The 12,483-nt window shown below is 33.6% G+C and overlaps 1 protein-coding gene across 5 annotated transcripts in view; it reads right to left on the reverse strand.

The window, feature by feature from the left end:
• The window catches only part of COPS2 (COP9 signalosome subunit 2), a 58,909-nt gene that overhangs the window by 20,932 nt on the left and 25,494 nt on the right, over window positions 1-12,483 (reverse strand). For 3 of the 5 annotated variants that reach the window (XM_073800965.1, XM_073800963.1, XM_073800962.1), the window contains exons 12-15: window positions 12,047-12,105; window positions 8,249-11,422; window positions 5,665-5,786; window positions 5,035-5,084 (exon numbers count right to left, since the gene is read on the reverse strand). In XM_073800965.1, coding sequence (XP_073657066.1) covers window positions 11,278-11,422; window positions 12,047-12,105 — 204 coding nt within the window. In that variant the 3' untranslated portion in view covers window positions 5,035-5,084; window positions 5,665-5,786; window positions 8,249-11,277. Of the gene's footprint in view, window positions 1-5,034; window positions 5,787-8,248; window positions 11,423-12,046; window positions 12,106-12,483 lie in introns of all 5 variants that reach the window. The other 2 variants (XM_073800964.1, XM_004320577.4) reach the window with 1 other exon arrangement.

Below are 12,483 nucleotides of genomic sequence, written 5' to 3' on the forward strand. Positions count from 1 at the left end.
ACAGACTTCTTAGTTGCAGCATGCATGCGGGATCTAGATCCCTGACCAGGGATTGAAACTGGGCCCCCTGCATTGGGAGCATGGAGTCCTACCCACTGGACCACCAGGGAAGTCCCATATTTCTGAAAACAAATATAATGTCAAAATAGCAAAAGATGAAGCAGAACAGTTGTACAGATGTATAATCATATATGAAAGGATGAAGATTGAAGGAATTGAAATAATAATTTAAAATCTTACTGTTTCTAAAAAGTCTGTCCAAACAGCATTACAACTGAGCTTTTCCAAAGAACAGAGTATGCTCACATCATACACATTGTTCTAAAAAAATAGAAATATAGTGAAAGGTGCCTATTCATTTTATGATATAAAATAACCTTGATTAAGGATAATCCAAAAATAGAAAATTATAGGCCAATTTCACCTAAAAACATGATGGAAAACTGCTACATAAAATGTTGGCTGGTAAGTCCAACACTGTATGGAAAAAGAATATATAATCAGTTTGAGTTTATGCTAGAATGTAGGAATGAGTTAACATTAGAAAATCTATGAGTATAATTCACTACATGAAGGGACAAAAAGAGAAAAATCACATGTTCATCTTATTAGGTCCAGAGACACTTAATAAATCTCAAAACCTACTTGTGATTTAAAAACAAAAACAAAAACAAAAACACACACACACGCAACCTCTCAGGAGAAGAGAAATAGAAGGAAACTTCATTTATTGAACGCTAACTCCCCTACCCCTAAACTGATCATAAACCTCATACCTAATGGAGAAACTCAAGGCACTTTTTCTTTGAGACAGGAATGCTGGCTGTTATCACTACTGTTCCATGTGTTATTGGAGACCCCGAGCAATGAAGATAAGACAAAGAAATAAGAGGTATAGGGATGGAAGGAAATGGATAAAAGTATAATTATTTTCTTGATAATATGATTATCTACATAGAAAATACAGATAATCAACAGATCAACTATTAATAGAATAAGGTTCAGCAAGTCTGATAGATTAAAATAAATCAGTATGCAAATATCAATATCACTCTTTTGTCCCAAAAATAACCAAATAATAATGTTTCAGGAAATAAGCGAAAATAAACTAGAAAGATATAGAAATTAATATAACAAAGAATGCTCAAGAGTTTTATAGAGAAAAACTAAAAACTCTCTAAGATGACATAAAAAGAAACAAGTTATCCTCTAAATTCAATACAATTCCAATTAAAACTACAGGACTTTAAGGGAACTTGACAAACTGATTCCAAAATTCATATAGAAAAATGAAGGTGCATGAATACTAAAATGATTTTCAAAATTGGGTGGGGAGAGTCTCCTGTTATTAAGACAATACTCAGCTCATTAATAAAAACACAAGGTGAATAAAATACTGCTAAAGGAACAAGTAGAACAGTTAAGCAGATTAGAGAGCCCAGAATATATCCCTTGCATATGTAGAATCTCGGTAGTTGAAAAAGGTGACATCACTAATCAGTAAAGAGTACTAATTTAGTAGATAGTACTTTGAAAATTAGCTCATTACACAGAAAAAATAAAGCTTGATTCCTACGTCAAATCATACACAAAAACTCCAAATAAAGGACTGAATATAAAGGGGTTAAATATAAAAGAATGTTTTCGTGGTATAAGAAAGGACTTCTTAAACAAGATCCAGAAAAGTATGGGCAATAGGGAGAAAAAAAAGGATAGACTTAACATCAAAATGAAAGATTTCTGTTCAATGAAGGAAGCCAGAGATAATACTTCAGAGAATACTTGCAAATCTAAAAGAAGACAGATAAGGAGTTACTATGTAGAATATACAATGACTCCCACAAATCAGTTAAAAAATTAGGAAGCCAGTAACAGAAGGTGAAGAGTAGTCCATAAAAAAACAAAAAACAAAGTGAAACAAAGAAACAGAAAAACAAGAGTAGTCCATAGAAAGGGAAACCTCAATGGCTAATAAGTGTATGAAGAGATGTTCAAGATTAGTAATTACAAAATTGTAAGTTAAAATTAACAGTAAATATCACTTTAGAAAGTCAGATATTATTAAGGGCTGTCAAGGATAGGAGAAAACCAAAACCCTCATGCACTACTGGTTGGAGCATAAATGGTGGAGTCATTTTGATGAGTAATCTGGTAGTATTTAGTAAAATTAAGTATTATGCCCCAGGACCCAACCAGTATTTCCAGTTACATACCCCAGAGTAATTTTTGCACAAGTCCATAAGGAGATAGGTACAAAATATTTATCACAGAAGTATTTACTGTAGTAAGGATATGGAAAGAACACAGATATCTATCACTAGAGAAATGAAAAGGTAAATTGTGCCATATGTACAAGATGGGAGAGATAAAACAGGAGTAGTGAACTAGATTTAAAAGTAACAAATAAGGGACTTCCCTGGTGGTACAGTGGTTAGGAATCTGCCTGCCAATGCAGGGGACAAGGGTTCGAGCCCTGGTATGAGAAGATCCCACATGCCACAGAGCAACTAAGCCCGTGCACCACAACTACTGAGCCTGTGCTCTAGAGCCCATGAGCCACAACTACTGAAGCCCATGAGCCACAACTACTGAAGCCCACGAGCCACAACTACTGAAGCCCATGTGCCTAGAGCCCATGCTCTGCAACAAGAGAAGCCACCGCAATGAGAAGCCCATGCACCGCAATTAAGAGTAGCCCCAACTTGCCACAACTAGAGAAAGCCTGCATGCAGCAACAAAGACCCCAACGCAGCCAAAAATAAATCTATTAAAAAAAGTTTAAAAAATAACAAATAAAAACAAATAACAAATTTATACCATTTATGGAAACTAAAAATAGACATATGCATATTATTTTAAGATATACACATACCTAAATAAACACATGGAAAGTAAACTGAAAAAACATATGCCAAGATTATGATTTTCTCAATTCTGAATACTTGAGGTTAAAAAGAATCACTCAACTAAGGAAATTGGATATCAGAGAAGTTAAGTGACAAGGTCTCAATTCATGGTCAGCTGAAGAATGCAGGTCTCCACCCCCCAGATCTTTCTACTTTACCACACTCCTGTCCCCTGGGAAGCTGCAAAATGCATCTTTAAGATGGAAACCTGCCTGAGAGTTCACATATTTTGTCCTCAGAAGCACAATCTCCCTTGTTAATTGTTTCCTGATTTTTGATGGCAGAAAATGACTACTATAATCCTGAGATATAATGACCTGTAAATTTAATTATTCTAATTGCTTCACGGGTATTCAAGTATGTAAGCAAATGTATACTTTCAGATAAAACACAATAATTTTAGGATAAGACATACTGTTCCACTGTCAATTTGAGGTTACTCAAAATACCAAAGCTTAATTGTTATAGCATTATTTATGTCTGAACTAGTTCCTTGAAGATAAATCCAACATTTCAAGAATTCATGATTTTGGTGACATTAACATTCAGCTATCTTGATATCCCCAGATATAATGAAAGTCGATAAGCTGAAAGGGCTTTGTTTACATATATAACGAATCCATTCTTACAGATATAAAAATGTTAGGTAAAGCCATGGATTTCATACAATTTCATAGTTAATAGGCATCACAGAAAAATTTTAAATTAAATGCTTATAAATATACAGTGTCGGAAAGGGGGAAAAACAGGTTTTAAAATATTCTATAGGAAGAGACACTTTAGAAGGCTGTTTGTTATTAACGTCTGGAGTTATGGTTTGCTGTATTTCAAATTTTCCCAAGTTATGCTGCTTACCATTCAGAAGATATAAAAAAGATGGACTATTGTTTTTTTAATCTTCAATTTATAAGGAGAAACTAAGGACAGCGACTATTTAAAGAAGTTTCTCACAGTCCAATTGAAGAGCTGGAACACCCTTATCACTCCACTGAAGATGCTCATTAGCATCCCCAAAGACTTGTATTTTGCTAAATCCGAGGCCCCTTCTCTGCCCTCATCCTATTTAACCTCTCAGCAGCATTCACAGTTGACCACTCTGTTCTGAAATTTCCAGTTTCTGTTATACTACTCTGTTTCCAAGCTCCTAGTTCACTTTTGTTTCTTTTGCTGGCTGGTTCTGCCTCTTGACAAAACTGTGCTTCCAATCTTCCCATTTCATTTAATGATACCATTATCTACCAGTTGCTCAGTAAGAAACCTGGGAGCCATTCTTGTTGTCTCTTTCCTTTACAACCCTCAATTCCAATTCATAAGCAAATCCCATTGCCTATGCCGATTCTGTGCTCTTTCCAAATCCTAGTCGCTTTTAAAAGCCTCTATTCTATGTCCCAGACTTCTGCAATGGGCTCCTCCTGGTCTCCTGGTCGCATTATTGCCCCAAATAATCATTTCTCCACACAACAGCCAGAGTCATCTTTTAAAACGATATATCAGAATTTAAATTTCCAATGGCTTCCCATTGTATTTAGAATAAAATCTCAACTCATTATCAAATTATAAGACTACCCATAATCTGGTCCCTGACTGGCTCTCTCATCTTGTTTAATATCACACTCTACCTTGCTTGAATTTAATATACCCGTCCCATCTCAGGTGGACTTAACCTCTCTGCCTGGACTTCTCTTCCTGTAGATCTGCATGGCCAACTCCATTCCTCATTCCTGTGTGAAACCAACTTTCATATCCTCAGAGATGCCTGCCCCATCTTTACAGATTGAATTTTTCTCTATCTGAAATTATCTATTTATCTGCTTTTCCCTATAGAACTAAGCTCTTTGAGCACAGGGATGACTTGTTCCTTACAATATCCTTCAAACTTAGGATATAGCACACAGTCCCCAGCACATAGTAGGCACATAATATATATCTGTTAAATAAACAGATGAGGAGGTTATAAAAAGGGCATGTTCCTTTAGTATTCTAAGCACTTTTAGATTTCTTTCCTGTCTCTTGGTGGTGAAGACAACGATTATGAGAAAGGTGAAAGATCAAGTTTTAAATATCAACTCTACCCTACTCAATAAAGTACATCAGTTTGTGGTCTATATTCTTTCACAATACAACTCACTTTTAAAAGGTCCAAGATAGGTAACCCTTCTTCGGTTGAAGGCCATTAACCTACGGAAGATCAATCATAATGACAAAACTTAAAATAGGTTTCTAGAAAGAAAACTATAAATTTCCATTCATTACTCTAAAATTGAGTTGGGACTGTAAAACTATTAAGTACAACAAATAAAAACACAACTCAAAATATTAGATGTATATTACTTATGTAGTTCCTTGCCGGGATAATACTATCAACACATGACCTTCCACTGCTGTTTGAAATGCTGCTGAAGTAGGCAGTAAACTGCCTCACTCTTTTTCTCCAACTCCCGCAACTTGGAAGGCCAAAGGATTTGCAATATGCAGTGGCATTGGTTTTATACATTTACGTTGGAACCTTGACCATAGGGGCTATTAATCTGTAAGTTTTTTTGACTTTCAAAAGCTGACTGATTGCATTATTATATTTCGAGGTAAGAGTTGGCCCATTCTACTAGGCTGAAGGTTACACCTGAGAACAATATTATTTTTATATACAAAAGAATTCACAAGTGGTTTCTTAGACGTTGCAGCCCTTGAAGTATTCTTTTTAGAGCACCATAATAGGGATTTGGGAGAGTACATTTCTTCCTCCTCTTGACTTAATTACCTGCTTAGAAATGTTTAATTTTATACTGAAGGCTTAATTCCTGAGACATTTGCTTGCAACATGAATTGTTCCGTAACAGACCATTAAACAGGGTTCAGGAGAGACCAACTCCTCCGTGAATGCTGCAAAGCAGAACAAGGTAATCTTAAAAGTGGAAAATATTTAAACCCTGATTTCCAAACCAAATGAGTAAGACTTTCAGTACTGTTTTCTGAGAAACATACTTAAAATATTCAAAAGCTATTTTATTAAAGTATACATTCAATTATTTGATCAAATATATAAAGTGTACTATTTAAAGCCATTGTGCTGGTCTTGTGCTAATGGAGATTAATATTTACACAGTAAATGTTTAAGAGGTAGATTATGTAATTTCTTTTACTGATAAAGAATGTGTACTTCCAGTCAAAAGCCGTTGAGTACCTAAGTCTTAAAGCATCTTGTGACTCATCCTGCACATATCACTTGATTCTCAAGTATTAATCTGTGGGACTTCCAATTTCAGGTAGACATCCCCTGCCACGCTTCCTACCACCTAGTTAGGGAGCTCAAGGAATTTAAGTCATTTTTAACACTAGCTTAAGAAAAAGAAAATTGAGAAAACTCATAATGTAAACTATGTAACGAATTGCAAAATCAAACAACTTTGCATTTTTCATAACATCATTCCATTTCTTTGTTGACGTACAGTTGAAAATTTATTTTAATTATCCTCAGTGTTATTTAAAATAGATGCATAAAAACTTAGTATTTTACTAAATAGTAGGAGATAGGCAAACATTTTAACAAAAATTAGATATTCAACACAGCATTAATATGTTACTAATACAGTAAGCATGCAAACTTTTGACAACTTTATGGGATGATTAAAACTTCTAGATTACTTTAACTCCATAAACTCATAGGATAAATAATGTCCAAAAACCCAACTTTTATCCACTGATTTAAAAATGCCCTATTTCAGACTTAAAAAACAAACAAAAAAAACCAACCTAATACCTCTGGATTATATCTGGACACTGTCTTCCACACAAAACCTAAGTCAAACATAGAAGTTACTGGTACACTGGCAATTCTTTCAATGACATATACCTGAGTAAGAAACAAATGATATTAATGGAAACTGGAAAAAAAATTACTGTGATGGACTGGGGAGTAAATTTTGTACTCCCACAAGTATGTATACACACACACACACGCACACACGTGCCTACAAAAAATAGTACTTGCCAGCCATTAGTGTGGTTATTCTAACCGAGTTTACAATGTAAAATCCTGGCCAAAGAGAAACAAAGTTGGCCCCAAACAGTAAGATAAGTATTTAAGAAACAATTTTTTTCTTGCCTATCACAGGGTTTTAAGGTAGAGTTGGCATCTACCTTTGATGTCATAAGATTTGATGTCATAAGACTGGTTTTTAATTATTCCAGCAGGTTTAAAAATAACACATGACACTAAAGAAGTAAAAATTTAGAGAACCACACATTGGCTTCTTCTGGGACATTACCTAAGTTAAACAAATATTTTCAAGATTCAAAAGCAAACTGAGTGATACTAAATTTTAACTTTTTGAGGAATATTTAGAATTACTGACACAGTTGTTTTGTGGTGCCTACTATCAACAAACATAAATTCTCCAAACAGCATTACTATTTTAACTTGCCTTGAAATTCCTAAAGTTAAACCTTTTCAAATCTCATCTAGTGATTCAAAGTGAAGTACACACAATTTTTCAACCACTGCTTAACCCATGCCATTAAGGGCACACACTAGCTAGAAGATACGTAGTCAAATTTAATAATCTTGAGTTAAACAGAGCCTGATATACTTACATTTAGAAATTTAAGACTCTCTGGTATGCCTACATTAAGAAAGTTCTTATAAATTATTCCTATTTATAATTGTATCAAAACAAATACAGGATACTGCCTGGGGAGGAGGAGGGGGAGGGGGGAAGAAAACCTAATACAAAGACAACAAAAAAAAGTAAAACTCCAAAAAAAAAAAGGAAGGGAAACTCCTTGGGCTTCAAGCTCTGGGACCTGACAGCCAGGCTCTTGTTCTAAGTCCCTGGATAGTATTAACACTTTGAAACAAAATAGTTAAAAGTCAATTCCTTAAAATGTTCTATGTCGATTATATCTCAAAACAAAAACAAAACAAAAAAACCCAAAAGCCAATTCCTTCTTTATTTTTTGTTACATATGTCAGTTCAAAATGATGTTTATCTCCTTCGAAATGTTATAAATCCTATATAAAAGATGAATAAATCCCATATAAAGAATGAAACTGCTAGCTTTACTAGAGATTTGCATGCTCAAGTTTTGCTTTAATGACCTAAATCAAATGAAAACTTCTCAGGTTTATTTAAAGCAGTACTAAAATACTATTATTTTTAAAAAGCAGGCTTGGTAAATAAATGTTTAGAGTATCTCTGAGTCCCTTAAATAACGTAAGAGGGAAACACTAGGCAAATACCTTTTTATCCTTGAGTAAACCGGCATTCTATACCAGCATAATCTGCTTCATATGCTAACTGGACACCTTCACTCCCAAGCACAACCCAAAAGAAAAGTGTACTTACCTGAGTTTACTGAAGAATTATAAAGACTACTGATTAAAAAAGAAAATCCCTTTAAAAATTTTTACTATCATGGATATATTAAATATAAAGAGCAGCTGTTTCTCAGTCAGAGACAAACTGGTATCTAATTATAAGGTAATAAAAAAATACTACACTGCCCACAGTGTAGCCCATTTAAAACAGGCTGGACTAAAACTATACCCTCATGTGAAATCAGATCCTTAGTAGTCTTGAAGGCTACACTACCAATCTTTAGTTAGAAGGGACTCCTGTAACGAAAGCAATTCTTAGTACACACATACACATCTCATCTCAACTTAAAGAACAAAAAAAGTTATGTTACACAAGATGTGGAGAAAAATATTTACTCAACAGCTTAAAAATTAGTGTAAGAGCTAGAATGAGTAATGGAAATCCAGTTCTTGCAACAGATAGTATCTATTTGTGGCAGCCAAAGATTACTGTGAAGTGAGTTTATCCAGGTTTAGGGTAAAAAGAAATATGGTGTAAACTACTTGTTACTACAGTTTTCACAAAAGAGGGCAAGATTTAACAAGCAATTTAAATGCCAAGAATTTGCCAATCATTTTTTAACTTTTCTTAAATTTAGTTATATTTTGATAAGCAATCTCTAAGAGTTCACCTCTAAAAGGTTTGATGCAAAAAACACAGAAAATGTTCAAAGGGGGAAAAAAAAACCTAAATATTTTTAAGTTCACCAGGCTGTTAGGATTTATCAAAAATCTGTGTTCAAGAACAAATGTGGCAAATGACTTTAAAAATAGAACAAACCCATATCTAGGGACTATTAAACAAAGCCTATGCGATACATACAATTACAACAAATTGAAGATTATGGTATAAGTTTGGATGTTGTTAGACACCAAGCCTAGCTTCTCAAAAAATAACAAGTGCATGCTTTCCCTAGAAACTGGAAGGTGCACTACTGCACGCAGCAAAGATACCACAGGAGAACTGGGCATGTTGAGTTGGAGAGTAAGAGTTAAATCACATCATTCAAATCCCTTGAATTCTAATTCCATCAATTCAAATATAAGCAAAACCTTTTTCCAGTTATATCACATGCATACATAGTTGAATATAGGCACAGAAACTTGTCATTTTTATTTGGGTAACAAGAGTCTCTAAATTATGTTGAAAAATAAATCCTAATTATTACTACTCCTGTAAAAAAAAAATTTAGCACATTTTTCACAAATGATTTATGCAGAAGAGAAAAAAATACACATAATTTTATAATATCTTAAACTTTTTTATTCCCTACCAGAGACATTAATTTTGTCTTTCATTTTCTTTCAGTTTTCTACATTTTCAAGTTGCACCTGTATTTAATACTGCTTTAATCTGCTAAAGACATTAACTGATTGCTCTCCTATATCTAAGGATTATATAGTTTTAGTATAAATATATATCACATATTTTCGTAAAATTTTGACAAAACCAAATAAGCCTGCCTTGTTTTTAAGTCCATGCTCCTTCCACTGTTTATAAAATCTGATTTAATGATCAAAAATTCTTGGTTGTCATTCTTCAGTTACAACAGTCTTCCTTCTGAACTACCACTCACTTCTTTTTACAAAATAACAAGCAATAGAAAAACCAAACAAATTATCTTAATCTTAGTTCTTCCTTTCGACTCTATAAAATAATGTGAACTTTGTTTTCTTAAATGAAACGAATACATCCAAAACTCAATACATTCAAATGAGCTGCGTCTCCTTTAAGGTAGTCACCTTGGAAGGCCACAGTTCATTCTCCTAACTATGCTACCACTGCTCAAAATACCTTTAAAACTCTTTTGCGATCGCCTTCAAAGACAGTTGCATACTTCCTACTATTACCTCATAGATTGATTTAATTTTTGGAAACAGTCAAAAGACATTTGGTGCCCAAAAATGGTAACTATAAAACAATCAAGTTGGGTAATACTTTTTTTTTTTTTTTTAACAATATGCAATCTTAAAGTTAATAGTGTGTGTGACTTAAATTAGCTCTGAATGCAATTGTAAAAGAGCAAAACCCAAAAGGTTTTGAGCAACGGTAGATTGCTGGAATTAGGAAACAATTTTCCAGCATGATCACGATGCAGGGTAACATTCATTTAGCTGTCTATATTCTGGCGTATTTGTTTAAAGTGAACATTCTGAGAGTTAGAATCGTTTAAAAAGGAGTATCATTCTTAAAAAAAAAAAAAGGATTTTATTCCTTTAAAGTATCACTTTCAAAGTTAAGTACTATGCAAATGTTTTGTTAGAAACTAATTCTCCTTAAAAACTTGAAAGCAAATAACTGACTTATTTGCTCCCAGGCTTTTTAACATTAAGTGAAGAAAAATAATTTGACATTTCTAAGGTACTAAAAAACAAAACAAAACCCCACATGTAATAAAAACGCATCAAGAACCAAACTACAATTTCTGAGCTGCACTGTTTATTTTGCTGCTTGAAACCTAAGTGACAGTATGCCACTATAATTATGGGGTTTCATCTAAACCTTTACTACACTGCAGGTACAGAAATATACGGACACATTTTTGGAGAACTGACATTTTGCAAAATGCAGCAAACATTTTAATTTATACATGAGAAAAGGAAGTGTTCAAAAGGGTATGCATTTCAAGTTATTGCAGGTTATTTGTGAGAGAATTTCTGCAGGTAAAACATGTTTAAATTTAACCAACAGTAGCGTGTCAGTGTATTTAAAATCATGACAAAAATCTTCTCTCTGGTCATGTTGCCCATGACAAATTACTATGATGTTGTATGTTTTAGGGCAAGATGTCAATACAGCATAAATCCCACGGCATTTTGGTTTTCTTCTGGAGATTAAAGCTGTTTTTCTTGGGATAAATGCAGCAGCAAAACACAAACCAGTTGATCAAAAAAAGCACTTCTGCCATAACTCCAATAATTTTCGGGACACATCAACCGACAGTAGTTTTGCCATTCCCAGTTCTCTTAAGGGTTACATCTCTGCACTTAAGTATGTCTGTAAAAGCTTGTTCTCTGTTAAGCCAGTTTACTGACTACAGCCTGGTTGAGAGAATTTAGTTGGTTGGTCCATTTATCTAGTGCAGTATATCGGGCACCACCCCTCTTCTGATGATCCAATTCAAGGAGTTGGTTGACTTGATCAATTCGGCCATGAATAGTGCTGGAAATAAATAAATAAAAGAAGACATGTCTACAAACCATTTTCACTAAACATATCTTCTGGACTTCATACAATAGTCACAATATCAATAAATGCAAAAGAAAAAAGCTGCTGCCTACAGTGAATGGTTGAGTTCAGCATTAATTTAACATTCACTACCTTATTCAAACTTCAGACAGAAACCAGATTTCAGCTACCTTTCACCAATTTCATTGAAAGAACCAACAGGCATATATACTTACCCAATTAATCAAGAGCAAATGTAATATGTGAAGCTTTAAATAACATACTGCATTTAAGAAAGATACAATTTCCAAACTATTATATATCATACCTTAAACTTTAAAAACAAAATAATACTATCCATTAAATAATTCTCTAGCTGTATATGGGTCATATACTGAAAGAGAAACCTTTTGAAAAGTCTTTTAGAACTTTTTCAAAGATCATGTGCTTAACAGGATCATTCATTTATAAAAAGCCATCACACACATATATCTCTTTTAATAGAAAACCACAGCCAAAGAGTTTTATGAAAAATCAAGAATGCAACTGTTACCACTGCCATCATTATTCAAACTTATGTCCTAAACATTTTGTGGTACAAAACAGTCAAGTACTTACTTATCCAATATGCACTGCACCAGCAAGCTCTCCACATCAGCTACATCTATGTTTAACTCCTAAGACAAGAGACTCATTATAATTCTACCAATTAACTTTTTGAAAGACTTTATGATTTTATATAATTATTCTTAAATATTTTAAATTCATTTCTACCACTTAAAAAAGAAAATTTAAAGCAAATTTCATTATCTGTTCAAAATACTTCCGAGAACACAGGTCTGATAAAATCCAACTTGTTAACTTTAAAAGTATACCCCTGCTATAATTTTATTGTGGTTGGGCTTAGCCATACATTCATTATATATTTTAGCCACTTTCTCTCCTACAATTTTCTCTGAGGCTGAAGGAATCTTTAAAATGAAATATAATGATTCCCTATTTCTCTTTTCTTTTAACTCAATTTATGCCAGGAAAACAGAAAAATTCACACTAAA

The sequence above is a fragment of the Tursiops truncatus genome, chromosome 2 (genome assembly GCF_011762595.2).
Source record: "Tursiops truncatus isolate mTurTru1 chromosome 2, mTurTru1.mat.Y, whole genome shotgun sequence".
NCBI lineage: Eukaryota > Metazoa > Chordata > Mammalia > Artiodactyla > Delphinidae > Tursiops > Tursiops truncatus.